We start from the raw sequence: 21,659 nt of genomic DNA on the forward strand, positions 1-21,659 counted from the left end.
AGGTGTGGTCCAGAGGTGGGTTTTAGCAGGTTCTGACCAGTTCTAGAGAACCAATAGTGAAAATTTGGAGTAATTTGGAGAACTGATAGTAAAAATTCTGACTGGCCCCGCCCCCATCTATTCTCTGCCTCCCAAGTCCCAGCTGATTGGGAGGAAATGGGATTTTGCAATAACCTTCCCCTGGATTGGGGAGGGAATTGAGATTTTACAGTATCCTTCCCCTGAAGTGGGGTGGGAATGAAGATTTTACAGTATCCTTCCCCTGCCACGCCCACCAAGCCACGCCCATCATGCCATGCCACACCCATCAAGCCACACCTAGAGAACCGGTAGTAAAAATTTTTGAAACCCACCACTGATGTGGTCTTTAGGGCTTTATAGAGTGGCATTAGTACCTCACTTGATCTTGATTGTATCCCTCTGTTAATGCAATTTAGGATTCAGTTGGCTTTTTTAGCTGCCACTGCACACTGCTGGTGGAGGTTTCCCTCCTCCTCCTCCTCCACCTCTTTCTACTCTCATGACCCCATGACCAACTGTGGTGGGGCTGGGAGCATGCACATGAGCGGGGAGACTCTTCTCAAGTGAGCACCTAGCTGCCCTGCATGTGCCTTTGCTGCACTTTGGCCAAGCCCGGATGCTCACTTGAGGAATGTCTCCCTGCTTGTGTGCATGCTTCCGGCCCCGCCACAGCTGGCCAGGGGGTTGTGAGAGGAGGAGGGGGAGGAGGAGGAACAGGGAAGCCTCTACCGTGGCTTGTGCTTGTTTCTCAGCCAGCCCGGATTTCCAAAAAGAAGAAAGAAAAGGAGTAGTGAAGAGCCCCAAGGAGAGCTCACCAGCTTTCCGAGAGAGAAAGAGAGAGAGAGAAGAGGCACAGAGATAGGGAGCAAGCGTGTCAGAGGAAAAACCTCTTAGTATTTTGCTGCAACTAATTGATTGTTTAGTTTGCATGGTTTGAATGAACCAATAGAGCACAGCTTCCTGGCTCTGAGTTTCCTGTGCTTTCCAGCGGCTACTTGGTCAGTATATAAGTAGCAGCAGAATTACAGCCACTTCAGATCCTCAGAGAGAGACTCTCACGCAGACTCTCAGAGAGACGCTGAGAGACAGAGAGAGAGAGAACAGCTGTGAGCTGAGACAGTTGAGTACAGCCGAGAGCCTCCAGAGCTGAAGTCACTGCAAAGAGCTGAGTCACTGCCTTGCTCCTGAGAAGACTTGCAGGAGAGGACTGACAAACAATACAGAGAACCTCCCACGTTTTGGGATGAAGACTAGAGCAAATGGACTTTGCTAAGAGGAGAATCTTTTAGGCTGTTGATGCCTTTTTGTAGGTTTGCTTTTATGTGTTTTGTATTATTAAACTAGTTATCTTTTTAAGACTCTTCTCTCAACTTGCATGCTTTTAGTGCGTTTGTGGTGCCACGGTCCATTCAAACCCCAAACCCCTTCTTCACAAAGCGCAAGATACAGACACACACATACACACAGACACAGAGAGACACACACAGAGAGAGGGAGACCAGCTGACGAGTTACTGTCTTTTGGTGTAGGGCCCTCTGGCTTTCTCCAAGCCTGGTCCTCGGGGTGGGCATGCAAGGTTCGGTGGGGCCAGCCCTTTTTCCCGCTGCCCTGAGCTTCTTAAAGCTGCAGCTGGGCGTTGTGAGCCCATCCCCCTTTCCGTCATCCCATCCTCCCTGATCCCATTCCCATCCCACCAGCCCTCATGTTAGTCGGTCGTGGCTGGGTTGGGCCAGTGTCTCGGGGTGGAGAGCAGGTTGCACATCTCCCCAAGTGACCGAGGCATGCCCAGCACCAACATGGCCAGAAGAAGCTCCAGCAAAAATGAGGCACCGGTGAATCAGCCTTGGCTGCTTCTCCATCCCCTGCTGTCACCCTTACCTTCTCAGGCCAGGTGAGAAGTGACTGGGAGGGGAGGGTGAAGGGCGGGGCCAGCCAGTGATGGGATAGGGAGCCACAGCAGAGGATCCAAAGAGGCAGATGTGGCTCCAGAGCCTGGGTAGCCGACACTCGGCCTAGGCTATAAGAAGATTGCCAAGACCCTGAAACTGAGCTGCAGGATGGTGGCCAAGACCATACAGTGGTTTAACAGGACAGGTTCCACTCAGAACAGGCCTCGTCATGGTTGACCAAAGAAGTTGAGTGCCCATGCTCAGTGTCATATCCAGAAGTTGGCTTTGGGAAATAGATGTATGAGTGCTGCCAGCATTGCTGCAGAGGTTGAAGGGGCGGGTGGTCATTCTGTCAGTGCTCAGATCATATGCCACACACTGCATCAAATTGGTCTGCAGGGCTGTCATCCCAGAAGGAAGCCTCTTCTAAAGATGATGCACAAAAAATCCCGCAAACAGTTTGCTACAGACAAGCAGACTTAGGACATGAATTCCTGGAACTATGTCCTGTGGTCCGATGAGTCCAAGATAAACTTTTAAAAAATTTTTTTATTAAGTTGCATAGTAATACAATACATGAACTATCAGTTAGACAGTGTTAATATAAATACAGATTGAATACATTCTTAACTTATTATATCTCATATTTTACTCCCTTATTTAGGTATCTAAATTGTTCCTTTTCCTTTCTTTATTCTATCTTCCAACCATTTGTACCATAGTCCACACCCCGTATAATATTCTGATTCCTCTTTCTCATCAATCTCATATGTTAATTTACACATCTCAGCGCATTCTAAAATTTTCCAAATTAAATGCTCTTCCGGTGGTATTCCTTTTTCTTTCCAATACTGTGCATATGTTATTCTGGCTGCCGTGATAATGTGTATAATTAAGTATCTCTTTCTCTTCTCATATGTCCTCTTTAGAACTCCCAGGAGAAAGGTTTCAGGTGCCAAATCTATATTTTTTCAATCACTTCCTGGATCCAAATTTGAATCTTTTCCCAATATTTGATTGCTTCAGGGCATGTCCACCACATATGGAAAAAGGTACCCTGTTGGTGGTCACATTTCCAGCAATTTGGTCTCAAATTTGGATAAATTTTGGCTAATCTTGAGGGAGCTAAGTGCCATCTGTACAGCGTTTTATACTGATTTTGTTTAAATGTTACCGCTCTTGTCAATTTATAGTTCCTATTCCAAATTATTTCCCAATCAGCCAAATTTATATTATGCCCTATGTTTTTTGCCCATACAGTCATTTGTTCCTTTACCACCACCTTGGCTCTGTCATATTCTAATAAGTAATTATATAATTTGGATAGTATTTTATTTTCTGTGCCTGTCAATAATTTGTCAAATCTGTTCAATCCTGTTCCAAACTACTCCAATAAATAAATAAATAAATAAATAAATAAATAAATAAATAAATAAATAAATAAATTCCTCCTTATCTTTTTGATATCTAGATTTAATCTGTAAATATGGCCACCAGTCAATGTAGATGCCCTGTTCTTTGAGTGATTCATTTGTTTTGAGATTTCTGCAACTATCTAAAATATCCTTGTACCTGTACATTTTATCTATATATCATGGCTTCCATTACTGAAAGCCAGTTTGGAATCTTCATGTGTTGTTTTAGCCCAATTTCCTTCCACGTTTGTAATAGTGTATCCCGTAGCCTGTGTCTGTGGAAGTATGATTTTTTCCCCCCTTTTCCTTGTCCCACAAATACGCGTGCCAGCCTCTCTGTAGATCGTGCCCTTCTACAGTCAAAATTCTTTTGTTATCTAAAATGATCCATTCCTTTATCCAAACTAAATTGGTTGCTTTAAGGTAGATTTCCCATGATGAGAGTCCAAAGCCTCCCCTGCTTCTATTGTCCTGTAATGATTTTGGCGAAATTCTGGGTTTTTTCCCTCCCCAAACAAATTTCCTAGTAATTTTGTTCAATTCTGCAAAGAATTTTTTTATCTAAATTTATTGGAGTAGTTTGGAATAGGTATAATAATTTAGGCAGGATGTTCATCTTTATGAGGCTATCCGGCCTAGGAGTGATAATTGTAGGTTTCCCCATCTTTCTAAGTCTTGTTTGGTTTTCCTAATCAGGGGTATATAATTATCCTCTTTCAGGCTGACCATCTTGACATTATCCATATTCCTAAGTATTTGATTTTTTTGATAATTTGTAAGTCCATTATCTTCTCTATTTCTTCCTTTTGTCTCTCTGTCAAATTCTTTACCAACATCTTTGTTTTTTCTTTGTTCAACTTAGAGATCGACCCCGAGGCCCCTTATATGCGGGGTGCCACAGGGATCGGTTCTCTCGCCCCTTTTGTTCAACATTTATGTAAAGGGCGAGATCATCCGTGGTTTCGGGGTGAAGTACCATGTGTACGCTGACGATACTCAGCTGTACATCTCCACCCCGGACCACCCCAACGATGCCCTTGAAGTGATGTCCCAGTGCCTGGAGGCCGTACGGATCTGGATGGGGAGAAACGGGCTCAGGCTCAACCCATCCAAGACTGAATGGCTGTGGTTTCCGACGTCCCGATATAGTCAGCTGGCGCCATCGCTGGCTATTGGGGGCAAATCATTGGCCCCCACGGAAAGGGTTCGTAACTTGGGCGTCCTCCTGGATTCACGGCTGTCTTTAGAAGAGCACTTGACGGCCGTGACCGGGAGGATTTTTCATCAGGTCCGCCTGATTCTTTCTAGATCGGGACTCGTTACGCACAGTCACTCATGCCCTCGTCACCTCTCGTCTGGACTATTGTAACGCTCTCTACATGGGGCTCCCCTTGAGGTGCACCCGGAGGCTCCAACTGGCGCAGAGTGCGGCCGCGCGGGTGGTTATGGGAGCAACGTGGAGCTCCCATGTAACACCTCTCCTGCGCGAGCTGCACTGGCTCCCGGTGGTCTTCCGGGTGCGCTTCAAGGTTCTGGTTACCACCTTTAAAGCGCTCCATGGCTTAGGACCTGGTTACTTACGGGACCGCCTACTACCATCAATAGCCTCCCACCGACCAGTACGCTCCCACAGAGAGGGGCTCCTCCAGGTGCTGTCGGCCAAACAATGTCGGCTGTCGGCCCCTAGGGGGAGAGCCTTCTCTGTGGGGGCACCGACGATCTGGAATGAGCTCCCCCCAGAGATACGGAGGATTCCGGACCTGCGCACCTTCCGCCGCGAGCTGAAGACGCTGCTATTTCATCAAGCTGGCCTCGCCTAAATCTTCTCCCTTTTAAGTGTAAATTTTAAATTTTTACTGTATTTTAAAATATGGGTATTTTAAATTATGGGATTAATTCAGCCAAATTTATTTAATTCATTTTATTCGATTTTAAATTTTGTATATCTATGTGTTTTATTTCATGGCTGTGCACCGCCCTGAGTCCTTCGGGAGTAGGGCGGTATAGAAATTCAATAAAATAAAATAAATAAATAAATAAATAAATCCAGACATCTCCCCATACCTGCCTAATTCATCCAATATTTTTTTGCCAGATTTCAATGGCTCTTCCACAATCAACACTACGTCATCGGCGAATGCCTGCATTTTATATTCCTCGTTCCTAATCTTCAGCCCTTTTATTTCGTTGTTTTTTCTAATCCTATTTAACAATACTTCTAAGGCCATAATAAATAATAATGGTGATAGGGGGCATCCTTGTCTTACCCCCTTCTTTATCTGGAATGGTTTAGTCATATCTCCATTTAATATTATATTAGCCCTTTGTTTATTATAGATGGTTTTCATCATTTTCTCAAAATTCATTCCAAATTTCATTATTTTAATTTGTTCAATCATAAAATCCCAATTTAAATTATCGAATGCTTTTTGGGCATCTATAAAGACTAGGGCCATTTGCTTTTCGGGGTGAGCCTCGTAGTATTCTAGAGCAGTGGTTCTCAACCTTTCTAATGCCGCGACCTTTAATACAGTTCCTCATGTTGTGGTGACCCCCAACCAAGGGTGGGTTCTAAATTTTTTACTACCTGTTCTGTGGGCATGGCTTATTTTGTGGGTGTGGCTTGGAGGTCATGTGACTGGGTGGGCGTGGCTAGCTGGTCATGTGACCGGGTGGCCATGGCTATATGTATAGGGACTACTCAGAGGGCTGAAAAAAGTCATTTCTGACAGGTCCTCGCACTTTTGACTGGTCCTCACACTTATGACCATCCTCACATTTATGCCTGTGCAGCATTCTTAACAACCATGTCACTCATTTCACAACTGCTTCTCTTCAACATGGTATAAGATAGGGCAAAAAACGTAAAATGTGAGGACAGTCGTAAATTCGAGGACTGGTCAAAAGTGCGAGGACCAGTCAAAAATAACTTTTTCAGCCCTCTGAGTAGTCCCTGTGCACAAAAGAACTACCCAGAGGGCTGAAAAATGTGATTTCTGACAGGTCCTTGCACTTTTGACCGGTCTTCGCAGTTATGACTGGTCATCATTTATGCCCATTGTACCATTCTTAACAACCGTGTCACTCATTTCACAACTGCTTCTCTTCACCATGGTGACAAGATAGGGCAAAAACGTAAATTGTGAGGACAGTCGTAAGTTCGAGGACTGGTCAAAAGTGCGAGGACCAGTCAAAAATAACTTTTTCAGCCCTCTGAGTAGTCCATATGCATAAAAGGATACAGCAATAGAGAGGGATGAAGGAAGGGAAGGGAAATTAGAGTAGGAGTGAGGGTAAGAGAGGGAGGAAGAGAGGAGGAGAAAGAGAAAGAAAGAGGAAGTAGGGAGAAGAAGAAGAGGGGGGAAAGAGAAAGTAAGTAAGAAAGAAAAGACAGAGGTGGTAGGTTTGAGGAGAAAGATTGCTGTACAATAAAAAAGATGAAAGGGAAGAAAGCCAACCCCAAACCATATATTAAGATATTAAAATAAAGAATGAATTGTTAAACTTTAAAGAATAAAAGAGAACAAATATGAATAAATAGCAATAAATTAGAAACACACATACAAACATACAACGTATTTTCTTTGAACAGAGTTTGGCCGGTTCACAAATTTAAACAGTTGTAGGAGGTTAGCACCCACCCCTTTCCTAGAAGAATGAAATATTTTGGGAAATATTAAAAAGGCAAAATATTATATTTCCCTACGTGGATGAGAAATGGAGAAGCATATTTTACAGACAAAGCAGCTCCCACCTTCCTGCCCCCCACCCTTTGTTAATGGGCCAGAGGCAGAAAGTCAATCCTTTGTCAAAGGACATTTGCAACACAATAGCAACAGAAACTAACACAATGGACCCCATCAAGCCATGTGATCCTGTCCACCATTAAACCATCTTTCCAAGCAGTCTCCATGTTTCCAGTGTCTTTTTCCCCACTTGGAGCAGAACCCAGAAGGATATTTCTTCCAACACAGTATTTAGTCATTTCAATTAAATTTACAATTTCTATATTTCCTTTTTACCATATTTATTCCTCATCTATTTTTTTAAAAAAAACAATATTACCCTTCATCCTCATCTCTAATCTTAATCAAAGATTAATTGGAATATTCATGTTCATATTGATTAATATACAAAAAAGGTAATTATATAACTAGTTGATTTATATTAAAATGTTGAATTTATATTAAACAACTAATATTACATAATTAACCAATGTGAGGATGGATATAAAAATATATGACAATGGGAAGGGGTATAATATAGAATAGAAGGGAAAAATTGAATTTGATTAAGATTAGAGATGAGGATGAAGGGTAATATTGGTTTTTTACAAAAATAGATGAGGAATAAATATGGCAAAAAGGAAATATAGAAATTGTAAATTTAATTGAAATGACTAAACACTGTTTAAATATGTGAACCGGCCAAATACTCTGTTCAAAGAAAATACATTGTATGTTTGTATGTGTGTTTCTAATTATTGTTATTTATTCATATTTGTTCTCTCTCCCTCTCCCTCTCTATTGCTGTATCCTTTTATCCATATGGACTACTCAGAGGGCTGAAAAAGTTATTTCTGACTGGTCCTCGCACTTTTGACCAGTCCTCGAACTTACGACTGTCCTCACATTTTACGTTTTTGCCCTATCTTGTCCCATGGTGAAGAGAAGCAATTGTGAAATGAGTGACATGGTTGTTAAGAATGCTACAATGGGCATAAATGATGACCAGTCATAAGTGCGAAGACTGGTCAAAAGTGTGAGGACCTGTCAGAAATCACTTTTTTCAGCCCTCTGGGTAGTTCTTTTGTGCATAAGGACTACTCAGAGGACTGAAAAAGTTATTTTTGACTGGTCCTCGCACTTTTTTTTTTTATTGTAAAAGTTTTACAATTACATTTTCACCCCATTTTCGCCCCCCTAACCCACCCCAAACTCCCCAACCCACCCTCCCTAACCCCCCATAACCCTCCCCTCCCCCCCGGACTTCCATAGAATGTACCCCATCATTATCCCCTTTATATAAAAAACCTTGAACCCCCCCAACCCCCATATCATTTTTCATCTTCACATAGTTCAAATATTTCTATCTTAATATAATATAATACTATCAATGAAAAGCTATTTGATACTTCCTAGTTTGATATTTATTCTGCACATAATCTATCCACTTTTTCCATTCACATTCATAAGTCTCTTGTGAGCGGTCTTTTAAATATGCTGAAATCTTCGCCATCTCAGCGAAACTGGCCATCTTCAAAATCCATTTTTGAACAGTGGGCAAAGCTTCATTTTTCCAATATTTACCTATCAACAATCTTGCTGCTGTAATCATATACAAAATCAACTTTGTTTCATCCACTGTAAAACCCTTAGTTATACCCAATAGAAACAATTGTGGAGAAAATTGAATTTTTTTCTTCAAAACATTCTGCATGACCCACCAAATTTTTATCCAAAAAGCCTTAACTTTCTTACAGGTCCACCAAATATGATAATATGTAGCATCTGTACAATCACACCTCCAAAATTTTGGCTGAACATTAGGGTACATACACGACAATTTCTTAGGGTCTAAATGCCATCTATAAAACATTTTGTAAAAATTTTCCCTCAAATTCTGCGACTGTGTAAATTTAACATTCTGAACCCAAATTTTTTCCCATGTTTCCAACATCACTGGTTCTTCAAAATTTTGTGCCCACTTAATCATACAGTCTTTAACTAATTCAGTTTCTGAATCCTCGCACTTTTGACCAGTCCTCGAACTTACGACTGTCCTCACATTTTATGTTTTTGCCCTATCTTGCCACCATGGTGAAGAGAAGCAGTTGTGAAATGAGTGACATGGTTGTTAAGAATGCTGCACAGGCATAAATGTGAGGATGGTCATAAGTGTGAGGACCAGTCAAAAGTGCGAGGACCTGTCAGAAATGACTTTTTTCAGCCCTCTGAGTAGTCCCTATACACATAGCCATGGCCATCCGGTCATATGACCAGCTAGCCATGCCCACCCAGTCACATGACCTCCAAGCCACGCCCACAAAATAAGCCTTGCCCACAGAACCGGTAGTAAAAAAATTTAGAACCCACCCCTAGTTGGGGGTCACTACAACATGAGAAACTGTATTAAAGGGTCGCGGCATTAGGAAGGTTGAGAACCACTGCGTTATATGATATCGTTATTCCTCTTAAATATGCCTTCATTGTGTCCCATACATTAACTTGGGATGTTTCTTGATTTTCATTTTCTTTGAAGAATAATTTTAATTCTCCCCTAATTTTATCTATGAAATCTTTATCTCTCAGGAGTTGTGTACTTAATCTCCAACTCCTCCTTTTTTTCCTCTGTGAGACCCTCCATCTAATTTCTAGGGGGTTGTGGTCTGCCCATATATTAGGTGTGATTTCTGCAGTATCGATTTCTAATCCCAATTGTTTGGTGACCCACATCATGTCTATTCTGGACCAGGACATTTGCGGGTTCAAGTAAAAGGTAAATTGTCTCTCATTTGGGTGTAGGGTCCGCCAAATATCTATTAAGTTCATTTCCTCCACTAAGTCAAAAAACGGTTTGGGTAGGGCATCTCTTTTTTTATTTTTCCCTTTGCCGCTCCTATAGTCTTTGTCATGGTCTACAATCCCATTAAAATCACCCACAATACAAATTTTCTATGTTCTATTTTACTTATTTGTTCATGAAATTTTTTATAATAATTTCCCTGATTTTTATTTGGGGCATATATAGCTACCAATAATATTGATAAATTGCCTCTTTTTATCTCAATCACTAACGTCCTCCCTTTTGAATCGGCATATTTTTTTTCCCATAATTATCCCTCCCTTAACGTATATTACTAACCCCCTCTTTTTTTTCCCGCTAGTGAAGTGAAGGCCTTCCCTAATTTATTATATTCTAAGTATCTTTCATCCTGCTTACGTATGTGGACTTCTTGAAGGCATATAATATCGGCATTTTGTTTGGCTAGTTTTGTAAATATTTGTTTTCTTTTTCTACTCTCTGTTCTAATCTGTTAACATTAATTGATATTAATTTCAATCTTCCATATACTATTCTCCTGGGCGACTTTAGTATTTATTTGCTCTTGTAACTCTTTGGGTTCTTGGTTTCTTTTCTTTTGTGTCTTTGCTTTCTTTTTCTTCTAATTCTTTCTTTCCCAGAGATCCTTCCTTGGGTTCCCGTTGGGAATATATTTCCTCTTCTTGAGCTACTGCTTCGGTGTCTTCTTTACTGCTCTGCTCTTCCTCCATCCCCACTAGCTGATCAAGAAAGTCTTGCGCGGTTACTAAACTGTCAATCTTGATTTTCTTTTCTTTTTTTTTAATTTGATTTATATGCCGCCCTTCTCCGGAGACTCAGGGTGGCTTACAATGCGCTAAGCAATAGCCTTCATTCTTTTGTATATTTATACAAAGTCAGCTTATTGCCCCCACAACTGGGTTCTCAATTTATCTACTTTAGAAAGGATGGAAGGCTGAGTCAACCTTGAGCCTTGGCGAGATTCGAACCTGCAGTAATTGCAGGCAGCTGGTCTTAATAACCAGCTTAATAACAGGGTGCCTTAGACCACTGTACTACCAAGGTTCTTCCCTAGCCATGTAATTATCATGCCTTTCGGCAGAATCCATCTAAATAAAATATTTCTCATGGTTAATTGCATGGCTAGAAATCGATAGTCCCTTCTTAGTTCCCTAACCCTAACCCTTCTGGGAACTTGTTTCAACGATGTTACTTCCTTCCCCTTATATATCATCGGTTCCTCCCTCATAACATTATACAGAATGTCTCTGACTTTCTTCCTAGCAAACCTGATGTGGACCTCCCTTGGCAGCTTGTTCCTTCTAGCGTAATTGGTCTGCACTCTGTAAACTTCTACTTATTTACTGGATAATAATTAAATATTACTATATCAGCCAGAAAAAGGGAAAGAGAAAAGGGAAAGGAGGGGGAATAGAGGTCACCAAGGGATATCCAAGTAGAAATGAAATGCTTTGTCTTTAAAGGCTAGATCCAACGTTCTTTTACTGTGCTTTGTTAGTAAAAGTCACCGTTATTTAAACTTTCAAAGTCCTCTTAACCTCAATCTTCTTCTCCACTCTAAAAAGTCAATTTCTCAGCTTTATCCAAGTTAGTTAGAAGTCCACATAAAGCGTTCTTTCCAGATGTATTTCTCAGATCTCAGTTCTTTTAATTCATTAATCCATTAGTCTCTCTTCTATTTCTTTCTTCGTCAGTTCCTTGCAATGGCCGCACTCCCTGCTTCCTTCCTCTTCAATCACTGCCTAAAGATTCTGTCTGACATTCCATTGAGTATCTTCTTGACAACAACGTTTTTTCCCCTTCCCACTTTATTGCTACTTACAGTGTCCCATCGGTCTTTCTCTTTGCGCCGTAACACCTATAAAGTGTTCTTCTTATTCTCCCAAGCCGACCTGTCAGCTCTCCGCTTTTTCAATCTGTCTCCTTCCTTCCAGTTGCCACTCGGTTCCTTTCTGCAAGTCCTTTCATCCGACGCGATTGACCTCGTTCTCTTGCCAATCTGAGTCTCTACAATCTCTACGGTGGTTGGGGCAGTTAAAAATCCCTCATCTCACACTATCTCCTCCGATCTTCTTCTTTGCTTCCCGTCTCTTTGCTGGTTTATCGTGGCCTCGGGTCTGCCATTAAATGACAGATGTACCTGTGTTAGGATCAACAGAGGCGTCCGGTCTAGTGAGAAGTGCTTGCTCCACAATTTCCCTCTCGCCTGACTCCCTCTCTTGTTTGCAAAGCTCTCCAGGCTTTGCGCCCCTCAGGGTCTCCCAAAACATGGTGAAAAACAGGACAGAGGAGCAGAGATCACTTTCCTGTCACCCTGTCGCCACGAATCGCCAACTGGAAGTCCAAGTCCAAGATAAACTTATTTGGTTCAGATGGTGTCAAGCATGTGTGGCAGCAACCAGGTGAGGAGTAGAAAGACAAGTGTGTCTTGCCTACAGTCAAGCATGGTGGTGGGAATGTCATGGTCTGGGGCTGTATGAGTGCTGCTGGCACTGGGGAGGCTTCAGTTCATTGAGGGAACCATGTATGCCAACATGTACTGTGACATACTGAAGCAGAGCATGATCCTCTCCCTTGGGTGACTGGGCTGCAGGGCAGTATTCCAACATGATAATGACCCCAACACACCTCGAAAACGACAATTGCCTTACTAAAAAATCTGAGGGTAAAGGTGATGGATTTACCAAGCATGTCTCCAGACCTAAACCCTATTGAGCATCTGTGGGGCATCCTGAAATGGAAGGTGGAGGTGCGCAAAGTCTCTAACATCCACCAGCTCTGTGATGTTGTCATGGAGGAATGGAAGAGGAATCCAGTGGCAACCTGTGAAGCTCTGGTGAATTCTATTCTAAGGCAGTGCTGGAAAATAATGGTGGCCACACAAAATATTGACATTTTGGGCCCCATTTAGACATTATCACTTAGGGGTGTATTCGCTTTTTTTGCTAGCAGTTTAGACATTAATGGCTGTTTGTTTCCTTATTTTGAGGGGACAGCACATTTACACTGTTATACAAGCTGTATACTCACTACTTTACATTGTAGCCAAGTATCATTTCTTCAGGGTTGTTACATGAAAAGATATGCTTAAATATTTACAAAATGTGAGGGAGTGTACTCACTTCTGTGACAAACTATATGCTTAAAGTAGTACTTTAAGTTGCTAAATATTTAAACTGTTGTTGGATATGTCTATGTAGTATCTCTCAGCAATAATATCAAATGTCTTTAGCAGTGTCTTATTTTATGATGTATTCCAATATCCCAGATTAGACTATAGTTCTGGAATTTCCTATTGCTGTCTCTTCAATTTTTTTATTACATCTGATCCTGATGAACTTCACTCACAATCACCTAAGGATAGCTAAGTGCTCAATTTCTGAGCAACATAAGCATAGTTCTTCAATTTATTTGAAGAGTCTTAGGAATAATACCACAACATCCCTGAAAATTGTTGTGCACCTATTCATAAAAATAGTTGACACAAATATAATCAAGATTTATTTTAAACCCATAAGCAGGCAAAAATGAACGTGGAAGATAAAGCAAGTAGTAAACTATGCAGAATTTCAAACTACCTTATAAGAATGTTACATTTTGAGCTTTAGCTTTTTAATAAAAATGTTTCGATAAAATTTATCTAGAAACTTTTGCTTGTGGTCTACAATCAAGGTTCTTATTCTGTTGCAATGTTCAAGAGGCAGCCTGAGATATTTGCTGGCAGACAATAAAGCCTAATCAGTTTTCAGGAAGACAGTATGCATTAGAGATTGGCCATACCCTGTGTATTTCAATTAAATATGATTCATGACTGTTAATACCACCAAAGGCAACATATCAAATTGGTCTCCACACATTAGAAAAAAGTAACTCCAGATGTATAATTAACTTTCCCCTGAAATAATAATAATCATTTGCAGATGTATCCTGAAGCACAGAGATATATTTCATGAACTAATTTTAATTGATGAAATATGCATGTACATTATTTGATCTATTGCTCTATTTAGCAGTTGAATATGTGGATTCTGGCATTAAGGAAGAAGATGGTTAATCAATTATCAATGCGTGCACACAAATCTATATGTGTGTAGAAGATGATAAAAGAAAATATCTACAGTATATCCAAAGTTATGAAAATAGTTGCTGGAATAAAAGAGAAATTATAAGAGCAACCTGACATCAAACAATGCACCTGTTAGTAATATGACAAATATACAAACCCAAAGAGAACAAACAGGTCAGTTAAATCATAATAATGTTTACTGATAATTGCAGTTTTTCACATAGAAACCTCCACTATCCCATTAGTTGACCTCATGAAAATTTCATTGCTGATATATTCATGCATTAGTGCTATTGCATTTCTAAAATCATTGTTTCACTCTTTTATTCATGCTTGTGTTGCCAAATTGATACCGAAAGAGATAATGAGATAAAAATAATTATAAACAGATGCTCACCTGAGGAGATGGTGGTGGTAGTCCATAACCTTGCAGTGGTGTTGATTGTACTTGAGGGGATACTGGTGGACCTGAGCCTGTAAAACCTCCAGAAGAAAGTTGCTGGCTTGGGGATGCAATGACATAACCAGTCTGTGCGGAAGTCTGTTGTATAATAGGTGAAGGAAAGACAGGACAAGAAAGTGAATCAGAGTTGTCTCCTGATGACTGATGACTGAAATTCATCTGGCTAAACTGTGTTGTGATGTCATCTCACTGTAAGGATAAAGTCAGAAGGGAATGATCAAAAGAGATCACTGCAGATAATATTTGGAAAACAAATCAAAAATAAAAGATTTTAAAAAGCACCTATAAGAAGCAGGAATTTAAGCATCCATACTTACAAAAACAATTCAATGAATAAAACAAAAAATAAGCCAAATTTTAAATTAAGAAATCTAAACTTCAAGAAACTTAAATATTGAATTCTACATTAGCTTTGGTAACATAATTTTTGGTTTTGTTATAAATGGGAGCCCTCAAAATAATGTTTACGCTATGATGCCTCATTGTTAAGGAACTCTTATTGAAACAGTGAAAACAAGTTTTCAAACTATCATTATGTATTCAAAAGACACAAAGAATTGTAACAGAGGTCAACATTAAAAACAATTATAATTGACAAAGATATTTGACAATACTTCTTTAATACATCTTTATGTAATACATCTTTAGTGCTTTTTTCAAAATAAAAATTGTTCCTTCAAGCCATGTTTTACTCCTGCCAACTGCTCCCAGTTTTCTTGGGAGTATTTTTTGAAAGTTGAAGATCCCCTGCTTCTTTTCTAGAGGTCAAATAAATGACTAGCCCAAAGTTATCCAGATCACTTTGTGCCTAACGGAGAACTAGAACTCACAATCTCATGCTTTCTAGTTCGATTACAACAAACCAGGCCTTTTTAAAGCTTTATGTGTATTCTATACATAGGAGTCAAGCAAATTGAATTGTTGAGATTAATTGGCAAAAATTAGAGAATTTACCCTGTGATTAAGCAGGGATAGAATAAATCACATATTGCTTGAAATTATTTGCTATTTTCAAAAATACATTTTGGGCAGACTATATTGGTTTAATTGCTTTTCAAAGGTTGATGAATCAAGAAATATATTCTATTCTCTAGATAACAATGAAATCCAAAGAGAAGGTTAGGCAGATAATGCAATACATATAACTATGTAAAAAAATCCATAGAAATCTATAATACCATAGAAAACCGCTGTGTTGGAGAAACTGTTAGAAGATGTTGTGGAAGATAGGAAATGGCTGGATATGGCACTGATTGAGAAGATGGCTGCAGAGCTGAAATAGGCTTAGAAAATGAAGATAAATTCAGTTATTACAATTAAAATAAGATGCTTTTTTTAATCTGTATCATCCTCAAAATAATAATCTAAGGGATCTAAAGGGATTTCTCTGGATTCAGGCTAAAACTAAATTTTAATAAAGTAAAGATTAAACAGAATTGCTGAAATCATTATAAACTAAGATCCAATTAATACAATGTTGGCTATGTTATAACCAAAATAAATAATAATAATAATATCTTTGGAGAACATAACTAGGTAGATTTTAATGTTTTATAATCTACTAATAAGATACTACTATAAGTAGTTGTACAACTTAATTTTTCCACTGACAGCTCTTTCACGTTTAGTTTACAACTTGTAACTTTACATTGTTGGCAAAATACTAGTAATGTACATTTTCTATTGTGTAATTTCAATATTATTCTATAAAATTCTTCTAACTCAGGCATTGTTCAGATTTTTTGTTGGAGGCAAACAGTGTCTATGCTGGTCCTAGTGAATTATGTAAGTCAAAAGCTTCTTCCATTTGATCATTCATACTTGTGTGATAAGACTTGTCATTTGTTGCTATGGTTGCTGGGCAAGTTGTTGAGATGGTGGTTGTTGAGACTATCCAACTATCTGGCTTCTAGCACCCTGCTGATGAGTTGGAGGGTGATATATTGCAGATGACCCATCAGGATTTACAAATGGCTGACCTGGGGGGAAAAAACATTGTTTAATATATTTTTAAATGCAACTTCATAAAACTCAGTAATTCCTAAATGACATCGCTGAATAGCAGATTTTATTCCCTCATGCATTAACAGACACAAGAGTACGTGGGGTCCTTGGTGCTCTCTGAGCTTGCTTGTTTTCTTGCAGACGTTTCATTGTCCAAACTAGGTAACATCATCAGTGCTAGCAAGGAGTGCTGTTTGCTGTCTGTTTATATACTAGTGGCTTGCCTGTCAGTGTTGGTGGAGTGATCTTAGAAGTTCCTTGATTGGGCTGTTTGCTGTTGCTTCTTTGGCAGTTTCTTGATTAGGGTATTGTTTACTTGGTTGTTGGTCTGATTTTAACCTTGGAGTTAATTTATGTTGATCTGGATGCTGATTGCTGATGGATCTTTTTGTTCCTTTTTGGGCTTAGTGATAGTCTCTTTTACATAATCTATAGATGTTGTTAATGTCTATTAACACATGTCTATTCATGGCTGATTTGTCAGAGTGCCAGACTAGAAATTCCCTGGTATTTTTGGACTTGGCTTGGTCTAGGACTGTGATGGTGAACCTACAGCACACATGCCCAAAGTGGCACATGGAGCCATGTTGCCTGGCACGTGTGGCATCGACCATTCCTCTTCTGGGTTTCTGGCAGGCATGCGCACACGATGATTAGCTGGCCTTTGTGCATACAGCAGTGCTGGAAACCAGAAGAACTGTTCTGTGAACATGTGTGCTGGCCAGCTGATTGGCGCATGTGCATGCACAGCAGTAACCGGAAGACTTGCCAGTCAGTGCGCTTACGCACACTGGAAACCGAAAGTAAATTTTTGGGTGTGTGCATGCTCCCTGGGCAACTCTTCCTGGTCGCAGCCCAGACGAGCACACGCTCCCTTTTCAGCACTCGGTGCCATGTGCACGCGTGCCATCACTGGTCTAGGATGATCACATTTTCCCAATTGAAACTATGGTTAAATCTGTCTATATGTTGTGAAATTAAAGAATTTTCATCATGTCTTCTGACTGCTAGTTGGTGCTCATTGATGCATTCTGTTACTCTTCTGCCTGTTTGTCCTACATAATGGTTGTTGAAATCCTTACATTTTATGTTGTAGATGACTCCTGGTTTTTTTTCTGGGGTTCTTGGATCTTTTGGTCTGCTTAGAATGTGCTGAAGGGCTTTAGTTAGCTTGTGTGATATGCTGATTCCATGTGGTTGTAGTTGTCTGTTGGTGGTTTCTGAGATATTCTTAATGCATGGCAGTGTAATTCTTTTTAGGATGTGATGATAATTAGAGATATGTTCTTTAATTAATTAACTCAAACCGGCAGCCCATGGGCTGGATGCATCATGCTCTGGCTATGCCCACCCCTGGTTTAGTGAAGGGGAAAAAAGTCATGATATGCGAGTTTGACACCTCTGAATTAGATGAAATCTGGACCAACAGAATTCTGAGAGTTGTACTTCAAATAATACAAAGTAATGGAAGGCTAAATTATAACATTCAGTTTGAAAAATAAATACTTAGTTGTTCCTTTCCAATTAATAAAAATATTACTACATATGGTCAATCTCCTTCCTCTGACATTTGCTAGTTGTGGGGAAAATTTATTTATTTATTTATTTATTTTATTATATTTCTATACCGCCCTTCTCCTGCGGGACTCAGGGCAGTGTACAGCCAGGATAGCGTATAAAATACATAGCATATAAAATACATAGCATATAAAATTTAAAAACATTTTAAAAAACAATTAAATAATTTTGGCCCGAATTTAAAACAACCCAATTAAAACCGAAATTCGATTAAAAAACTGAGAGGATGGGATCAAGCCAGTCCAGCTAGATGGAACAAGTGTGTCTTCAGGGCCTGACGAAAAGTCCGGAGGTCTGATATCGTGCGTATCTCAGGGGGCAGGTCATTCCAGAGGGCAGGTGCTGTCACAGAGAAGGCTCTCCCCCTGGGGGTCACCAGCTGGCACTGCCTGGCCGACAGCACCCTGAGGAGGCCTTCTCTGTGCGAGCAAACCGGGAGGCTATTGGCAGCAGAAGGTGGTCTCGCAAATACCCCGGCCCTAAGCCATGGAGTGCTTTAAAGGTGGTTACCAACACCTTGAAGCGTACCCGGAAGACCACAGGAAGCCAGTGCAGCTAGCGCAGGAGAGGTGTTATATGTGAGCGCCCCGTCACTCCCATAATCCCCCACACGGCCGCATTCTGGACCAACTGCAGCCTCCGGGTGCACCCCAAGGGGAGCCCCATGTAGACAGCATTGCAGTAGTCCAGGCTGAAAGTGACGAGTGTTTGAGTGACCGTGCGTAGGGAGTCCCGATCCAGAAAGGGACGCAACTGGTGTATCAGGTGAACCTGATAAAAAGCCACGGCCGTCATATGCTCTTCTAAAGACAGCCGTGCGTCCAAGAGGACGCCTAAGTTGCGAGCCCTCTCCGTGGGGGCCAGTGATTCTCCCCCAATAGCCAGCGATGGCACCAGCTGGCTATATCGGGACGCCGGAATCCACAGCCACTCGGTCTTGAAAGGGTTGAGTCGGAGCCTGTTTCTCCCCATCCAGGCCCGCACGGCCTCCAGGCACTGGGACATCACTTCAAGGGCATCGTTGGGGTGGCCTGGGGTGGAGATGTACAGTTGAGTGTCGTCAGCGTACTGATGGAACTCTACCCCAAAGCCACGGATGATCTCGCCCAGCGGCTTCACATAAATGTTGAACAGAAGGGGCGAGAGGACTGACCCTTGTGGCACCCCACAAACAAGGCACCTCGGGGTCGACCGCTGCCCCCGTCAACACGGATTGCGACCAGTCAGAGAGGTAGGAAGAGAACCACCGCAGAACGGTGCCCCCCACCCCCAGCCCCTTCAACCGGTGCAACATGATACCATGGTCGATGGTATCAAAAGCCGCTGAGAGATCTAACAGGACCAGGATAGAGGAGCAACCCCTATCCTGAGCCCTCCAGAGATCATCCACCAACACGACCAATGCCGTTTCTGTGCTGTGCCCAGGCCGGAAACCGGACTGGAGTGGGTCCAGATAGACAGCTTCATCCAGGTACTGGGGAAGCTGTCGCGCCACCACACTCTCAACAACCTTCGTAACGAAGCGAAGGTTGGAGACTGGACGAAAGTTAGCCAAAATAGCCGGATCCAGGGAGGGCTTCTTGAGGAGGGCCCTCACCACTGCTTCTTTCAAAGCGGCCGGCAGGACCCCCTCACTCAGAGAAGCGTTAACAATCCCCTGGAGCCAGCCTCATGTAACCTTCCGGGAAGCCAGTACTAACCAGGAGGGGCATGGGTCCAATAAACATGTGGTCGTGTTCAGCCGTCCCAGGATCCTGTCCATGTCCTCGGGAACAACAGGATCAAACTCCTCCCAGATAACACTCTCAAGACTTGCCTCAGTCATCCCGTCCGGACTTACCCAGTCAGAGGACAGGCCTTCCCGAATCTGAGCGAGCTTGTCATACAGATACTGCACAAAGTTCTCAGCTCGACCCTGCAAGGGATCATCCCGCGCTTCCAGATGGAGGAGGGAGCGGGTCACCCTAAACAGGGCGGCTGGATGATTATCTGATGACGCGATAAGAGCGGCAAAATAGCTAGATTTCGCCGCTTTTATCGCCACTAGGTAGGTCTTAATATGAGACCTCACCAGTGTTCGGTCGGATTCGGAGCAGCTGGTCCTCCAACTACTCTCCAGGTGTCTTTTCCGGCGCTTCGTCTCCCTCAGCTCCTCGGAGAACCAAGGAGCTAGGTGAATTCGGTGCCGGGTCAGAGGCCGCAAAGGCACGACGCGGTCCAAAGCCCCAGCGGCCACACTATCCCAGGCGGCCACCAGATCTTCAGCCGAGTCATGAGCCAGAGTCTCAGGAAATGGCACAAGCTCCATCTGGAACCTATCAGGATCCATCAGGCGCCTGGGGCGAAACCACCTGGTTGGTCCCGCCTCCCTGCAGCGAGGTGCAGCGGTTAGAAAGTCCAGTCGAAGGAGCAAATGGTCAGACCATGACAAGGGTTCGATGACTATATCCCCTGTATCGAGGCCACTCGACCACTGACCAGAGACAAAAATCAAGTCCAGAGTGTGTCCACCTATGTGAGTAGGGTCATGAATTAACTGAGTAAGGTCCATGGCCATCATGGAAGCCATGAACTCTCAAGCCACCTCAGACGTTTCATCGATAGATGGCAGGTTGAAATCCCCCATGACTAAAAGTCTGGGGGTACCAACCGCCACCTCGGCTATGACGTTGAGCAGCTCGGGCAGGGCCGTTGCCATGTGGCAGGGAGCCAGGTACACGATCAACAAGCCCATCTGTACTCCACGGCCCCACTTCACAAAAAGGGACTCACATCTGGCTATCTGTGGTCTCCCTCGGATCAAGACCTTCCTTTATAATAACTGCCACGCCCCCGCCCCCGTCCTGGGCTCTCGGCTGATGGAATGCACGGAAGCTTGATGGGCACATATCTACGAGGGGGACTCCCCCCTCCTGGCCCAACCAGGTCTCCGTAATACCTGCCAGGTCTGTTCCCCCCTCTTGAATAAGATCACAAATGGGGGGGCTTTATTTACCACGGACCTGGCATTGCACAACAGCAGCCGAAGGCTCAGGCCCTGAGGGACTGAACAGCCTGGGGTGCGAGAAGGGCTATGGGGATCGGGGTGCACCACCGCTCGAAGATAGCGAGTGCGCACCCCCACCACATGATACGGCCCCCTGCTCCCGCCATATCTGCCCCTCCCACTCAACACGTTAATGGAAAAGCCCTCAACAGAATGGACTCTAATGTCCCCCTTACCCCCGGAATCTGCACCCTCCATGGCCCCATTGACAGCTGGGCCGGACCTCTCCCCCCGCGGGTTAACCCCCAAACCCACGCAACCCTCCCGCCCCTTAAAATCCCTTAAAAATCTATCAAAAAGTTTCCCTAAAAAAACCCTCAATCCCCTTTTTGCAACATGCCACCTCTCAGGGTTCCAACACCCGTCATAAAGGTAGGCCCTTGATAAAGTAGAGGGCCACACCTGCGAGAGGGGGGAGTCTCGCAGAACAAGAAGCTCTGTTAGCGAATACATCTAATCAATCAATTAATTAATTAATCAATCAATCAGGGGGAAATCGATGGCCTGGGGGTAATCAAGATAGTTCAAAGTTTGGAAAGGGATATTCAATCAATTCCAAGTCAGTAAACTCCACTGCTCTCTCACAGCAGTGGATGGAGTCTTAAGCCGCTTC

At 42.4% G+C, this 21,659-nt stretch overlaps 1 protein-coding gene across 6 annotated transcripts in view; it reads right to left on the reverse strand.

The window, feature by feature from the left end:
• ARPP21 (cAMP regulated phosphoprotein 21) overlaps positions 1-21,659 on the reverse strand; it is a 468,982-nt gene that overhangs the window by 144,839 nt on the left and 302,484 nt on the right. For all 6 annotated transcript variants that reach the window (XM_087892466.1, XM_087892468.1, XM_087892467.1 and 3 more), the window contains 3 exons: positions 16,240-16,397; positions 15,597-15,701; positions 14,353-14,607 (listed from right to left, as the gene is read on the reverse strand). In XM_087892466.1, coding sequence (XP_087748592.1) covers positions 16,309-16,397 — 89 coding nt within the window. In that variant the 3' untranslated portion in view covers positions 14,353-14,607; positions 15,597-15,701; positions 16,240-16,308. The remainder of the gene's footprint in view (positions 1-14,352; positions 14,608-15,596; positions 15,702-16,239; positions 16,398-21,659) is intronic.

This window comes from Pantherophis guttatus, chromosome 4, assembly GCF_059756535.1.
Source record: "Pantherophis guttatus breed Tessera chromosome 4, ASM5975653v1, whole genome shotgun sequence".
NCBI classification, from domain to species: Eukaryota; Metazoa; Chordata; class Lepidosauria; order Squamata; family Colubridae; genus Pantherophis; species Pantherophis guttatus.